Below are 16,753 nucleotides of genomic sequence, written 5' to 3' on the forward strand. Positions count from 1 at the left end.
GCTAAAATAGAAGATATACAAGCTCATAGCGTGGCACAGAGTGCCACGCTATGAGCTTGTAGATCTACACATTTTGTTTAAATCGTAGGACATGTGTGCAAATCTTTGAATATATCTCTCTCTCTAGGTCGTCCTCAGACGAGCCCTCCATCGTTGCTTCCAGTCATCCCGGTTCTCCATACATCCGGCCAGCTCGTCTGTGCTTTGCGCTCCTGCGTCTTTCTTGAGTACATCCACATATGTTAGTGCGGGACGTCCTCGAGACCGGTGCCCATGTGTTGGTTCCCACAGCACCAGTTTGCTGGCAGGCAGCTCCTGGTGTCTTTGGCAGTGTCCTGCTAGTCTCATTCTCCTGGCAGCTACTTTATCGCTCACCCTTGGTATTCCCTCATATAGGGTCTTGTTGGTGACATGTACATTCCTGTCGATGTTAAGTACTGCACGCAACATTCTGGTGTAGCACCCGTCCAGAGACTTCTGTAGGGTTGGCTTCAGGGTCCAGCATTCACTGCCATACAGGAGAACAGACTCTACCGTTGCAAAGAAGAAGCTGAGTTTGATTTGTCGGGGGAGGATGGAGTTCCATACACTAGTCATGCCATTCAGGGCCTTCCATGCAAGTGCCTTCCTCACTTTAAGATCTTGCTCGGTGGAGTTGACCCATGAGCCCAGGTACTTGAAGTCATTCACTTCCTTCAGCACGGTGCCTCCTGCTGTTGTCAGGGGTGGGTGTTCCGGTAAGTTATAGGTGATAACCTCGGTTTTCTTGGCATTTATTCCAAGGCCAACCTTGGAACACTCTAGCTCCACTCTGTTTAGAAGTTCCTGTGCTTGTTCCACACTGTCGGAGAGCAGGCCGATGTCGTCCGCATAGTCCAGGTCTGTCAAGACCACTGTGGGGTGTCGTCTTGACCTCCTTGGAGTTAATGTGAATCCAAGATCCTGCTCTCGTCCGCTGATGGCCTTCCTGAGCGCATAATCCAGGACTATGATGAAGAGAAAGGGGGCTAGGGTGTCCCCTTGCATTACACCAGCCAGGATGTCAAACTCCTCACTGTTGCCATCTGGGGTCACCACCTTGGCCTTTGTTCCTGCATACATGGTCTCTATAGCCCGGAGAAGGTTGGGAGGTACACCATAAGCCTCAAGGATCTTCACCATTGTGCCTCTATGGATTGAATCAAACGCCTTTTTGAAATCGATGAAGCACAGTACTGCTGCCAGGTTATCCCTTTTCACCTCCTCAATCATTCGCCTCAATGCCAAGATCTGGGCTACGGTTGTTCTCCCCTCCCGAAAGCCATTTTGGTTTTCCCTCAGGTGAGGGTCGATGGCAGGCCGTATCCTGTTCAGTATCATTCGATTGAAGACCTTTACAGTGATACATGTCAGGCTGATGCCTCGGTAGTTGTCTGGCCTTGAGAGGTCTCCGGCTTTGGGCACCGGGATGATGTTGGAGAGAGACCACGTTTCAGGCTGCTTGTTATGCAGTAGAGCAAGGTTGCAAAACTCTAGTATGAGGTCATCGAGATCACAGTTCTTTAAGACCTCTGGGGGTATGCCATCCGGCCCAGCACTTTTTCCCTCTCTCACTGTGGATTTCGCTCTGGCAAGCTCACTGGCTGTGAAGGGACCATCGTTGATGTTCAGGTGCTTGAGGAAGACTTGTATATTTTCCTCTGCTCTGCCTGCCGATGTGCCTAGCAGTCTTTGGAAGTGGCTGAACCAAGTCGCCACCCTCTCCTCTGGACTGTGTCCCTCCACCTGTCCCTCCTTAGACCTCTTCCGCCCAGTCATCTCATTGATAACCCTCCAGGCCTCCCCATACTGCTTTTCGCCTTGTGCTGCCTGCACTTTTCGCACACTCTCCATCAGTTCCTCCCCTTTGATGGTGTCATACGTACTGAACAGAAACTGTTTGGCTTCATTCAGTAACCCACGTCTCTCCACAGTTGGTTCACGCTCAAAGTTGAGGTGTGCATCCTCCACCCTACGCCGTGCTGCTACGACCTCCGGATGTTTGGACCGCAGGGAGGTTCTAGCTCTGTCCAGCACAGGCACACACAGCCTGGTCGCCTCCTCATTCACAGCAACGAATCTCCTGTATTCGGTGCTGGGATCCGCTCCCTTATCCAGCTGCCGAAAGCGTTTCCTAACCTCCTCCGTGTACCTGGTTTGAAGGCCAGGATCGGTTCTGAATGCCTTCCAGTCGTGCCGGATCTTGGGGCTAGGCTTGGGGACCCTGAGGCTCAGTCGCACTCTCATGGAGACCACGCGGTGATCAGAGCCCACAGAGCTGAACGTGCTGTACGGTTCAGCATTCAGGATGGAGTTCCTCCACTTTTGTCTCACCAGTATGTAGTCCAACTGACACATTCTACCTGAGGCTCGGTCTTTGAAGGTCCATCTCTTGCCTCTTCTTTTCTGGAACATGGTGTTTGCTGCCAGAAGCTCGTGTTCCATAAGAAGGGCAGTGAGGTATGCGCCATTGCGGTTGGTAGAGTCGTGGTATGGGAATGAAATGTCCTCTGGTCCCATCCTTGCGTTGAAGTCGCCCAGGATTGCCAGGAAGTTGTGCGCTGGGACATCTCGGACCGCTGTTGTGAGGTCCTCATAGAACTCCTCCACCTCCACAGATGGTGCCACGTTGGTGGGCGAGTACACAACCATGACTGTTGTTACTGGGTTGCTAGAGAACTCTGCGATAAGGATCCTATCGGTGTGATGGTAAACACACCGATAGGAAACAAATATATATTTGTTTTAAAAAAAACATTTTTGTCTCCGATCTGTGCTACTGGGGGTCCACGGCCAAATACATATCATTTGACATGGAAAAGTTGGAGCACCACTGATACTGTACTGTTAGCATTTATAAAACTGAAGCAAAGATTTTAGTTACAAGTGTTCGCTTTTAAAAAACATACTGTATATTCAAAGATTTGCACAAATCTTCAAGATTTTTCTAATAGCAGATCTACAAGCTCATAGCGCGGCACTTGGTGCAGCACTGTATGAAGTCTTTGCATTGGTTCTGCAATGCAGGTTCTTTTTTTGTTATCTTCTAATTGTTTCCACCCAGGTTTTTTTTTTAGCTCCTACTAGTCTAGCTGTCACCAGACTTATCGGTAGGCGGAGATCTCTGATACGGCTGGCTACGTGAGGCTAATGTGGAGGCAGTGGTGGAAGAAGTACTCAGATATTTTACTTAAGTAAAAGTACCAATACCTCAATATAAAAATACTCTGTTACAAGTAAATGGCCTGAGAATTCTTCTTAGGCCTTTCACTGCAATCGGACACTGCATTCATGATTTGAGGCATTTTGTTCCAAAAATGTGGTTTGCTTAATTAGACCTGGTGGTGGCGCTATAAAAGGCTAATATGAAAAAGGGGGCATTTCTTTCTCTGCCTAGTGGGAATGTACGTACAAAATTTCACAGAAATCGCACATGATTCGCGTTCATGATTTGAGGAATTTTGTTCAAAACAGACCTATCCTGCAAACTTTGGAAGCCGACCGGGCCAACAGTGGCGGAGATTAGCTGCTCGCAGACAGAAGGACGGACGGACGGACACATGGACACACGGACGGACGGACGGACAGGGGGCAAAACATACTCTCTCGCCATGCCTTTCGGCCTGGCGGAGACAATTAACCTTTAGTCGACTAGCAATAAGAGATGTGGCATTCAGTTACTATAACAACACTACAGCAATGAACACAGCAGGGTTCACCATGACTGTAATGAAAAGACTATGGAGGCCCATTTCCGCCATTGAATAAAATTACAAAGAAAAATTGTTAGCAATTCCGATTTTATTTCTCCAAATTCTGAGTTTATTCCTCATATTTGTCCGGGGGAAAAAAAACAGAATTCTGAGATCAAGTTGCAATTGCAAGAATCTTTTGTCTTCCTCGTGCAATTTTGTCTTCCCCGCCCATTGGTCTTCATTGTGTCTTTATTAGTAAGTCTATTTAGTTTCTTTAGTCCTTCATTGCTCCTTTCTTGTTCATAAAGTTTCCGTGCCAGTTGATACCTTTGCATAGATTAGCCTATCTGTTGTTTTCTGCATTACTACCTGCATTACTACTCTTGTCTGAAGAAGACGGGAACAGTAGATTTTATGGTTTATATAAGAGTTTATAGTCCTCCTTTGTCCCATTGCCTGTCCTTGTAAACACTTGTGAAAGACATTGAGAAAAATACAGACACATCTAAACGGTCAATAAAAGTCCCTGAACATTCCTCTCTTACACGCACGCAGGCACACACACACACACACACGCACACGCACACGCACACGCACACGCACACACACACACACACACACACACACACACACACACACACCGAGCTAATAAATCCACAACACATCCACATGCTGGTCATGTTCCAGAGGGGCCATATGCAGGCTTCAAAATCAAACATGGTATATTCTCCAGCATATAGTGGCATTCCCCAGTGTACTATATCTGCCAGAGAGGTCTTTACAGTATGTATGGCTTTCTTCATGTTGGCCACGGTGGGGGAGTCTTCCTCGTCAGGTGCCCTGTTCTGCTCAGCATAGACAAGTCTCATCTGCTCTGCTGCTGCTGTGGAATGACAAATGTCCAATATGAGGTAGACATCACTGACCTTCTTCACAATCAGTGAGAGATGTATTCCCCACATGTTTGTCACCTCCTTGTGTGTCATTTGTGCCCAGAAGAGCTTCAATGAATCGTTGCTCGAGAAGTGACATTGAACTTGATTCATATGTAGAAATTACAATCATTTTGAATCAGCATTGGCCGGTTGTGTCTGTGTTTGTTAACATGGGCAGGCACTGAAAGCAGTACAAAATACAAATACATTACACATACATGTATTTAAAATACAGAATGTTAGTGCCAAAGAATAACATTTATTTAGAATTTTCAAAATATAGAAAGTACACTTCTCAGTACTACATGTATTACATGCTCGAAAAAATCATAATTAATGTTCTACTATTTTCAAGCTTTTATTTTGTGCAGTTGCAGTCATCCTCTGCACATCCTACATTTACGCAGATGTGACTTATAGTCATTGGAATGCCTTCTGATGGCAGCATTCAATTTCATTGGTTCTCGCGCCCGTCCAATCAGAGAGAGCGGGAGGCGGGCCGGATTTGGGGACGGAGACGGGTTCGATGGAATTTTGAATTTTGCAGCTTTCTGTTCCACTTCTGCACTTACTCAATTCTGGTTTCAGGGCAGCTTATAGCCTTCAACTGGTGTATATATATGCAACAATGTTAATTTGTTGCTATCAGGGCACTTTCTCAATGCTGGTCTCAGGGCAGCTTATAGCCTTCTACAGCCTTGTACTAGGCTAGATGACAAACTCCTGCCAGGCAATGTGAACCGTGTACATTTCATAATTTGCCTGGAACATGCATGTTGTGGTGTGGATGTGTCAGCAATATTCCACTGATAATGTGCACAAGTTGACTAATGCATTACTAGCAATAAGGGATCACATTTTAATGTCGTGATTCAATCACATTTTATTTAATATCTTCCCAGCACTGAGAGCTTTCCCACTGTTTTTTGGGAAAGCTTTTTTATTTTTCAACAACACACCTTTTGGTATTGTATTGGGAAGAACCCCTCTATCTCCATATACTAACTTTTTTTGTAAATGAATGCCTTACTTTTGAGTGCAAAAGTAGCGGAAATATACTGTATGTATAATTTATATTTGTATTGTTTTACTGGAGCTTTATCAAACTCATAGACACATTTTCCTTGTGATGCCTGTGTTGTCTGAGGCAGTGTATGTAGGTTTGGGTCTCAGATTTTACCAGTCCAGCCATACAAGCTTAAACCGATTAAATTTTATGTAAACTGACTGACTGTACCGCCATTTGCCATTATGAGATGTTCTGGTACTATGCAACATGCATGCACTATGGCCTACCTGCCATATTTTCAGCACAGTGGTTTTTAATTGTTTACCAATGTCTGTGTGCACATCTTTCAACATTGCTGCACTGTCAGAAAAACACGAAGCACCAGCCCTGTTTAAAAGAAATAAGACATGAATAACCTGGAATTCCCCTTCCAGTGTGCCTGCCGAGATGAAGGATGGCAGACACAGCAGCAAGAAAGAAAAGTATTTTTGGGGATGTCTTTCCGCAGAGTTAGGCTGTTTGCTGTGGTTGCGAGTTTGTGTTTACAGAAATGACAGAAAGTAGACTTGCATCTGGCGCATTGGTAAACAAAAATACTAATACGCTGAAAATCACACTCTGTGTGCACATATGCAGCTCCATAGTGTCTAAGAAAACAAAACAAAAAATCACCAATGTTACCATCTCCATATATGGAGATCCCTGATGACATCATAACACTGACTGGCCTTCAAGTACTATGATAATGGGTACTACCCAACAATTACAATGGGTACTCTGACAATGGGTACAATGAGTACAACGGGCACAACGTGCAGTTGCATAACTGGAGAGGCATGCATTCCCAACGGACATCGTTCCCAATAAGCATTGTTCCCAACGGGGCTTCGTTCCCAGTGGGCATTGGTCTAGACTTTCTATAATTGCCCAAAATCTCTTTAAGTGATTATGTGAGAACTGTGTGACTGATTGACTTCAAACTTGGCGTGCGTATCACAGAAGACCCGAGGGAGTGATGTGCTTAGTGGGAAGTCGCTCGTATCGGCGGTTTTCCTGTAAATCCTCAAAATCTCCATATTGTAGCAGTAGAGAGCATCATACTGTATGGAGTATTACGAGTAAGATCTGGTATTTGGCTAAATATCTAACTTTTTATTTTACAATGTGTTTCTTTTGTAAATCATTGCCATACTTTGTTTATATACTTTATACTACTACTACTTTATACTGTATAACTTGGCATGCTGCTGACTTGAGGGAGGCAGAAAGATGTCAGGTCAATTCTTCTACCATCTCCGGCAATGGCCATGGTGTATGGAAAAGTGTGTGGACAAAATACACCAAGCTGACGGAGACTAATACAAAGTGCAATCTTTTTTGTAAGTTAAATGCTTGCTTTCATTGGAGACTGTACTGCTTTTAGTTTGAACTGTCATCATTTTCATAAATGATTCAGAATCATGAAACCTTCAATTAGCATCCATGACAGCCATATCTAACCGGAGAACAAATGACCCTGTATTTGTAGGTGTTGAACTACTGTAAAATGCAATAAAAGCCGATGTTCTTGTGATGGGTTGTCCCTTTTCATCAGGCCCACCTATTCGACAGCTGCACTGATTCTGTTGCTGTGTGCCAAGCCTGTAGTCTCGTTCATAGCAACAGTGTTTTTATTATTCGTATTATCCCCGGCAGGCAACAACAGTGTTTATTATTATTTTGTTTTCGTCGCCGCTCCAAATTTTAATCACACATTTGGGAGTCTCTAAACAGTGCACAAAGAGCAAAATAAAATGGCTAGCCTTCTGAAGACTATGTTCAGAAGGCTCGTTAGCTGCCTACCGAACCACATTTATGCCTCCTTCTCTTTTTTTTTCTCTGAAAGAGGTATCATCAATCTGTGAGGACATCGACAAGACTGAATGACGCCGAAGACAGAATTACTTTTGAACATTAAAAATAAAATTAAAGCTCAAATAGAATACATGGTGTCTGCCAATTCAACGCATTATCACTCCCATGTCGTCGTGCCACACTTGGGCAACTACTGTACCTTCCCCATTCACATCCCATATTGACGAGGAGGATCATTATTTACTATTCTCTTGTACTCGGGCGCTCCTCACAGGGCTCAATCGAATACCCCTAATAATCCCCCTGCAAGCAGTTAAGACTTTCTTCACAGCCATTTTGACTTGTGAACAAAGCTGAAGGAAAAACACTAATTGTTGGTGCATTCATTCTGTGCCAGCAATGGTACACATACTGTAAGGCCTCAATGAAATACACCCATAATTAAAGTTATTACCTTCAGCTGTGTTTACCTGTCAAACTGGCAGCTGTGAAAAGGGGTCCAAAAAAACAACAACTGTATTTAAAGCAAAACTACACTTTGGTAGAGGTTTTGTGTTGTGTGGTTGCCATGATCTAACTCCAAATATTGGTGAGATATCTGTATAGTTGCTCTATTAAGAGCAACTATAAAGATAAAAACTTAACTAAAAAGACACAAACAAACGCAAGCAACGCAGATTATGCCATCACAAAACCCAGTACAGCTGTTTTTAAAGCATGGCCCCGCAAGAGGCTAGCCATCTCTGAGAGGGTCTGTGTGTTTGTGTGCGTGTGCATGTGCGTCTGTCCCGAACTAATCTCACAAACCACTGGACCAATCAGCGCCAAACCTTGTAAGCATGCTGCCAGTAGGCCACGGTCTCAGCGGTTTGCAAGGTTATCTCCGGACACACAGACACAAAGACTCTCTTAGGCGAGGCTCCTACAGAGAGAGACAGTAAATAATTGAATCATGTGGATCGCCGTTCCGACATGAGAACGGCGTGGCTCCAATCTGGATCTCTGACTTATGAGGGCATGTGGTGTAATGTCAGTTGTCTATGACATATCTATGACATATGACTCCAGATATATGTCTCTCTTGTCTCATTCAGTTAGGTCTGTTAGTTTAGTTCAGCCTCATTAATCAGTAGAGTTATGTTTTGTTGACCTCTTTTAAAAGGCCCTATACCTTTATTTAGCTTATTTAGCTACCTTTAGTTACAGTATTTGTTTGTGGAAACTTGTTTTGTGTTGCCTTGTGCCTTGACTGCTTGGTCCACAACAAGCCAGCGGATTTGTTTCTGTTTTTTTCTGAAAAGCAGTCAACACCAGACATTGTCGTAAATTTTGCTTACTTCACCACATTAATGTCTGTAAATCCTGCAGTGATAATGCATGTGGTGGCCTCTGCTTGTGCCGTGGCTGAAAAGGCTGGCTCCATTGTGAGGAAGGTCCTCCACAATGGAGAGCTTGGTATCGTGCAAAAGACGGGGGTTAATGATCTGCAGACGATGGCCGACAGATTGGGCCAGCAGAGCATCTGTGCTTCACTGTCTAGACGCTTCCCCAAAATCACCATCATTGGGGAGGAGGACCTTCCAGATGAGGAGGTAAGGGAAGACCTTATTGAAAATGGCCAGGCTGAGGACATCCTCCAGAAGACCTGTCCTGTAGAGTACAGTGCTGTGAAAGAGGAGGAGCTAGTTGTGTGGGTTGATCCCCTTGATGGCACAAAGGAATATACGGAAGGGATCCTGGATAATGTGACCGTCCTCATTGGTATTGCATATAGAGGCAAAGCCATCGCTGGTGTCATTAATCAGCCATTCTACAACTACCAGCTCGGAGCAGAGGCAAACTTGGGAAGAACTCTGTGGGGAATGCTGGGACTAGGAGCATTTGGATTTCAGCTGCAGGAGGTCCCAGGTGAAAGGCGCATCGTCACTACCACCCGTTCCCATAGCAACAAGCTAGTAACAGACTGCGTAGACGCCATGGAACCTCATGAGGTCACTAGAATGGGTGGAGCGGGAAATAAGATACTTCAGCTGATTGAGGGAAAGGCCTCTGCCTACGTCTTTGCCAGCCCAGGGTGCAGGAAATGGGACACATGTGGTCCTGAAGCACTCCTGCGAGCCGTGGGAGGTGAATTGACAGACATGCATGGCAATGCATACAGCTACGATGCTAACGTAAAGCACATGAACTCTGCCGGGGTCCTTGCTACACTACGCAACCACCAGTACTATGCCAGCAGAGTACCACAGTCTGTGCTGCAAGCCCTGAAGTCAGACTCAGGTTAGTCTCTCAAGCCAGACAACTCTTCCACAATCATCGTGAAACCTGATGATGTGCCACATGGCACTTCCAAGACTCTCTCATCATTCCAAACACTGTAGTTTGTTGTGAATATAACTACTTGTACCATGCCTAAACTAACAACATACTCTGTACTATTATGAAGAGAATCTGTGATTGTTCTCTGGAATAAGCCTTGTTTCACAACCTGAAGCAAATTATGGACTTTTCTGCAGCTGTGCGTTTATCTTTCAGATCCTGCACCAGCCATCCAATCTCTGCAGCGATATTGTTGCTTACAGTGTCCTGGACCATGATATGGATGTTTGGCAGGGTGACCAGGTCATAACTGTTCAGTCGCAATGCAGCAGTCCTCTTGCAGAACAAAGTGGGACATGTGGGAGAGGGGGAACATGATAGTTTGACTATTATTTAATTCATTATTAAATATCTTGATTTCATATGCAAGGGTATAGCACCTGTTGTTGCTAATCTGCTGTAAATCATCTGTATGGAATGTTTATCTTTTGTTATTTTAACAGGTTTAAAAATGCAAAGTTATACCGGTAAGGATAGCCTATACCATTGGTTCTCAAAGTGGGGTCCGGGGACCCCCAGGGGTACTTGAAGGGGTTCCAGGGGGTACCTAGCTAAATGATGGATAGGAACCAAATGGACCCTTATGGGTCTGTAAATTAAATTAATATTGATTTTACAATATGAATTGGGGTCCCAGAGATAGAAATGCCATTAAATGGGGGTCCGTAGCCTAATGGATGTCAAAGTGGGGGTCCTTTGAAGTTAAAATGGTTGAGAATCACTGCCTGAGAGCCGTAAAAATCTTCTCTTATGGGGGTCCCTGGCTTATCTTTTCAAATGGGGGTCCGCGGGCTAATAAGTGTCAATTTGGGGGTCCTTGACATGAAAATGTTTGAGAACCACTGGCCTATACTTTCAGGATAGGGCTAAATTGTTGCATTTTGCCTCAGATTCATTTCTAGTTATCTATGAATGTCTGCCTCGCTCTGTTCCCTGCCAGCCTGCCTTGCCCAGCGTCTTGCCAGACTGTTTTGCAAACAGCGGCTCAGCTCTCTGCCATCTTGCCAGACAGTTTTCCAAACGACAGCTAAGCTCTCTGCCTGCCCCCGGTCCACTGCTGTTCTGGCTCAGCTCATCATCTTATAGCACAATAAATCTGTATTTGCGCAGTTACAAAGTTTATGAGAGCGGAGCTCCAAAGCAGTGAAATGAACTCTTACTGGGGCAGTGAACACACCTGCACCAGAGAACAACCAGAGCTGATTTCTATGGATAATAATGACATGTATGAATAAACATCTGGAGCAGATTTGTACTGTGTGTACGGTACCCTGATTCCCCAAAACAGCTCAACACAATGCAAAACAATATACTGTAAATACAAAAAAAAAGCTATATACATAATAAATCAAAGCATCTTATTACATCAGACCTATGCAAAACACCTCAGTTTCTTAACCACTTGAACCCCAGCATGCCTATTCTGGGACGAACATTCGCCAAAAACAGCTGATTTACAAGCTCAAATCGAGTCGTGTTGCAACGCTTTGTGAGCTTGTAGATCAGTTACTCAGAAGATTTTTCTTCCAAGTAATTTTGCTCACCATGTTTCAAGGTATTGGACTGTTGAAGAAAGAATGTTCAAAGAAAAAGTCTCTCCAGGGCCAAAACATCATTCTCGCTGGCGTGTGCTCAATGCCGTAAACACACATCAATTTAAACTAAGAAAAAAGAAAAGAGAGAGCTCAGGCCACAGGTAAGGAAATAAGGACAGAAAAATAAAATAAAATAAAATAAAGAGACAATAAGAAAAAGACTGGATACATTCTCAGCAGATCCATTCATTAAAGTTTATGTTGTCTCTGTCTCCAGCTTTATACAATCTAACAATCTATGCAGTCTAACAGCAGCCTTTATCCTCAAATCTCACCTAGTCTTGTGGTCTATGAGAATATCGGACAGGATGGTTAACTTTATATATTTTCAGTACAAAGTCAAGCATATTGAATGTTGTGCCAACTTCTATCAACGTTTGTGAGAAAGCCTGCTGCTGTGTTCCACAGCAAGCTTCAATTAATGTTTTACTTAGATCTAAAAATGTAACTAGGTAATCAATATCCTATATTCTTTTGTAAAGGTAGAGATCTGGACTCCTTAGCCACCCGTGTTTGACTTTGTGTTCTCTGACATAGATATCATGAAACTGTGCCATTTGCCAGTTTGTGCCAGAAGTCGTATCGCTCTAATTGAAAAGCTCTTGGGCTTTTCAATTATATACACTGTCATTTGTTCAATTATATAATCTTTAACAGCCAATAGCATTGAAAGGATTAGGTTTTCGTGGGGTGTCTAGGCTACAAACCATACCAGGGCTGCCAGGGCTATTGTGATGACGTGTCGCAAATATCCCGCAAATATCCAGTCCATACTGTATATGGACATATCTGCACTCCTGCCACAAACAGATATTGCCCGCCTACCCGCCCCACACAACTTCAAATTATTTTCAGCAACTTTTTGTTTATTTTTGTTTTACATTTGCATAGTTTATAAGCATAAGCATTTATGTACAGTCATTGTAGGATACAATTGGCATGAGGCTAAATAAATACAGGCAGTCTGGAACAAGATTAATCTGCTTGGCTTCTTATCAACTGAAGAGTAAGGATGTTTGTTCTATTCAGTTCATGATGTTTACTTGTCTTCCTGTGTGACTTTCCTACTGGGTCTGCGTTGACAACGATTCCCCAGGAAGCCAAAGCTAAAGAGAAAGTAATCTGAGCCACTGTCCCCACGGAGGTAAGGCCGCCTTGGACCATCGCTTCTCGGGCTCCAATGTACGACACATATGCGGCAGACAGAAGCAAAGCACCGCCGGAGAGGATCTGACAGCTCCAGCAGTTCCAAACCATTGTTTGGGAACTGCTGGAGCTGTCAAATCCTCTCCGGGTGGATCTGCAGCCGGAGGCGGTGAGTTGGTTCAGGCGCTATTGTTGTGGTCATGTGGGTCATTCACAACACTTATAAAGACAACTACGGATCACACCAGATGTTCATATTTCAACTTCACATATTTTATTTATTTATTTAGGTTTTCCTCTTTATTATTTAACAACAACCATAACACAGCATGTTGCATTTGTTCACTCATAATTTACATAAGGGGTTGGGCAAGTGGTATGGATTAACCCAGGGTGTGTATAGAGAGCTCTGAAAATGGTGCAGACTGACTGGAGACCAGTGGACATGGGCCCTGTCCAAAACAAAGATATGTACACTCTCAGAGTTATGGGGGTCCTTGAAATTGTTAAGTTTGAGAACCACTGGCCTAGATCATATTCATCGGAGAAAACTGGGCACATCAAAAATGGCGCACCCCCTGTTCCACCATGAACAGCTAACGCGAAATAGTCAAATTCCACTGCTATAAACACAGCCAATGTCCTCAACTGACTCTGGACTGACTGTCTGCAGAGAGACGGAGCTGTGAGGAAGGTCTTCAACTTTTTAATGAGTCCACAATTTAATTAATTTATTTATTTATAGGAAGAGGCTATGATGTCAGTATTGTGACAACAGGAATGTCCATATTTGGGAATAATCTAGGCACTTAGTGTGACATAATTCTGCCTGGCAAAGTCGATTTGTGCTGACGGTAAGGGATCTCTGTATATGGGCATAATGAGATATGACAATATAGTAGAAGCAGCATGCTATAAGCCCAACAATAATATAACACTGAGGATCCTCCCACAGGTGTGCTCTCAGCAGGATTCCACTGACAACACTACCATGGAAAGCAGTCAAAGCAGTCCAATAGAATCAAAATACACCCGGCACACAGCATTAATAGGCTATTAAAAGGAGACTTGGCAAATAAATACAATTTAGAACACTGCACACAGGGACTCACGCTGGGTGGGACTGTGACGATAAAGTTGTTATAATTAATTTTACTCCAGCAGCAAACTGATGCTGATTAACGTTTTGTGACGGCTGACAGCCTTTACTATTACAGCTATAAAAAGGTAAATAAGGCAGAGTGATACTTTCATAGAGATGCTGTAGTGGGGAGATATTGGCATGGCACTCATTAGAATTCCTTTCAGGCAATCAAAATGCGAGGTCGGAACTAAAGGTATAATTAGTGTTAGATTTAGTAAGTGTTCAAATTCACACATGCATAATATGTGCTTACTGCCTGTTATATTAATTTGTGTAACGCATGTGATCGCAAGGCGCAAACCCTCCATATTGTTCTGTATTTCTGATGGTGGATGCTTACACTAATATCTAGCAGATGGTTACCATGCCTTACAATAGTGAATGCTGGCCAAACACATTTTGTGTAGAAAAAAAGTGAAAATATTAAGAAAAACAAAAACAAAAGAAACATGTCTCTGCCCAGTAGATCATGCGTTTGCCCCTGTGTGTGTCTAAGTTTTTGTCTGTCTGTCTGTCTGTCTGTCTGTCTGTGTGTGTGTGTGTGTGTGTGTGTGTGTGTGTGTGTGTGTGTGTGTGTGTGTGTGTGTGTGTGTGTGTGTGTGTGTGTGTGTGTGTGTGTGTGTGTGTGTGTGTGTGTGTGTGTGTGTGTGTGTGTGTGTGTGTGTGTGTCTGTGTGTCTGTCTGCAGGTATCTCATGTAATACAAGGCCATTTAACATTGTATTTATTTATTTCACTGACAGCAGGCCATGGACATCAATTCTTGAATATTTTTCAAATCAGACAACATCTATGTACAGTACTTTAAAAATATATATAATCGGGGAGCAATCATCACTCCAGGCTATGGCATAAGCACAAGGCCTGCCAATTTGAAAATAACATGTTTTGGGTGATATGATCGGGACATCTTGGGAGAAAGAAAGTAGAGATGAACAACTGGTAATAACATGCCACACTACTCTTTTATGGCTGTAGGTAGGAATTTAAGCGCATACATTGGTAATACTATTAAGGCATGCCTCCTAGCAGATATTTGCGCTCGACTGAGTAGACTCTTTGATTGTGATACATACTGTATACTGCTTGATAGGGAAATGTGGGAAATATACACAGGGCACAAACTAGCACATCCTCATTATTCTGACTGGAGAATACACAGTAGTGACATACTTTTCCGTTCAGTGGTCAACAGAATCGTGTTTATAGAATTGAATCACACACTCTCACTCTCATTCTCACTCTCCCTCTCTCTCTCTCGCTGCAAGTCAGGATGGCCGAGCAGTCTAAAGTACTGTGTCCACGTCCAGGGTCGTAGTCTCCCCTGGAGGCGTGGGATCAAATCCCACTTCTGACAACAGTTTTAGTTTATTACTAGGTAATGCTGGCTGTGCTGGAGGCCGGCAACCACACATCACAGTATGCTGGATCACACTGAAGCCTATATAGTAGAAGAAAATCTATCCACCTGACATAATATAAATATAAAATACATCATCTTAACTTTCCATCTTCTTAACTGTCATTACTCTCCAGGACTCCCATCTTTCTCGCAAATAAATATCATAAAGTGATGATAAGTGTAATGGTCTTTGTGTCTGTGTTTATGTGATGCCCGCCTAGACTATAAATAATTATAAAGACCAGTTATTATGCACTAGATACAACTAAAGAGATTACCATCAGTAGAGTGCATACCTCTGCCAACCCTGTCAAGATATGCCATTACCACCTTAGATATGAGTAATTTTGCCCCTGCCCTTGATTTTGTCCTTTGATATTTTCAACCCAAAGTGTATTAGGGCTCCTCCGATGTCTACTGATCATTCCCACCAAGTTTTGTGAAAAGCCACGATCCATTCTTCTGTTGTTTTGTTCGTAGAAAGACAGATTTTAACCTTGACCTTGATTGTGACCAGTGTTCATTTTGACAGCAAATTCTGATTTAGTCTTAGTCTTTTGAATAACACACCATTTAGTTTTAGTCCTATTTTAGTCTCTTTTAGACTAAAAAGTGTTTAGTCTTAGTCTAGTCTTAGTCGACAAAAATAACACTGATTGTGATATGTTCAACCCAAAAGTTAACCTGTTAGGGGCAGGACTGAATGAAATAATAAGCCAAAGACTTCTTATTTCCCATGCTAACCCATGCATCGCTAGTCAGATATCAGTTCAGTGGCATTCACAATGAATGAATCACACATTCTGAGACCCCCGTGCTCCTCAATGCCGATAATACATACTGTAGAAACATTGTTTCTTTGTACAGTACTAATAGAAAATAAAGTGTGAAATGGTCTAGACGATTTATTTCTACATTTTGTACCATACAATGGAAAGCATTTCAGGGAAGTGTTGAGCGTTCAGGAGGTTTCTTTAAAAGCTGATTTATATGCTTACTTGTTGATGTAGGCCTAATCAAATTAAAATTGTACACATTGTGCAAATTACAACAATAAGCCTGAATGTTTGTCAGACAAATAATCTAAAACATAACTTGTATGTATGTATGTTTCTGTATGATATGGTATCAAACAGCAACACATTGAAGGAGGATGTGGAATAAGCTGTGTACAGTACTGTGAGTTGTTGCTTTAATGATAAGCCACGCCATTTATTTTTTAGAATGACATCAGCTGTTGTTTTCACTCTACTGAAGTAATTGTTCACACTGCTTTTCTGTAATTCAATAATGGGCTTCATCATTTAGAATTATTTGCTGCAAAAGCAGGTTTTTTTTTTCATGTCACCGAATGCATGTAATACATGCGTGTTATAGCTGCATACTGTATACTGCAGGGGTGTCAAACTCATTTTGGTGTCCGGGCAAGATTGGTCAAATGGTGACTTGAGGTGGGCAGGAACCAGTTGCGGATGCACATGCGCGCTCACACGCATTCAGTTATACAGCATTGTTTTTCAATCTGTTGTCTTGTCTCAGAAAAATAACAATGCAATTTGTAACAACAATAATAATAA

General features: G+C 43.0%; 2 protein-coding genes across 2 annotated transcripts in view; both read left to right on the forward strand.

Moving 5' to 3' along the window:
* Window positions 1-16,753, forward strand: part of lgals2a (lectin, galactoside-binding, soluble, 2a) — a 170,250-nt gene that overhangs the window by 59,204 nt on the left and 94,293 nt on the right. The gene's annotated exons all lie outside the window — the stretch shown is intronic.
* Window positions 8,861-9,796, forward strand: LOC311054653 (3'(2'),5'-bisphosphate nucleotidase 1-like; the record flags this gene model as incomplete). Its single annotated transcript, XM_084070657.1, has 1 exon — window positions 8,861-9,796. The coding sequence occupies one exon, from the start codon at window positions 8,861-8,863 to the stop codon at window positions 9,794-9,796; it is 936 nt and encodes a 311-aa protein (XP_083926783.1).

Source organism: Gymnoscopelus microlampas (genome assembly GCF_963454915.1).
Source record: "Gymnoscopelus microlampas genome assembly, chromosome: 11".
NCBI classification, from domain to species: Eukaryota; Metazoa; Chordata; class Actinopteri; order Myctophiformes; family Myctophidae; genus Gymnoscopelus; species Gymnoscopelus microlampas.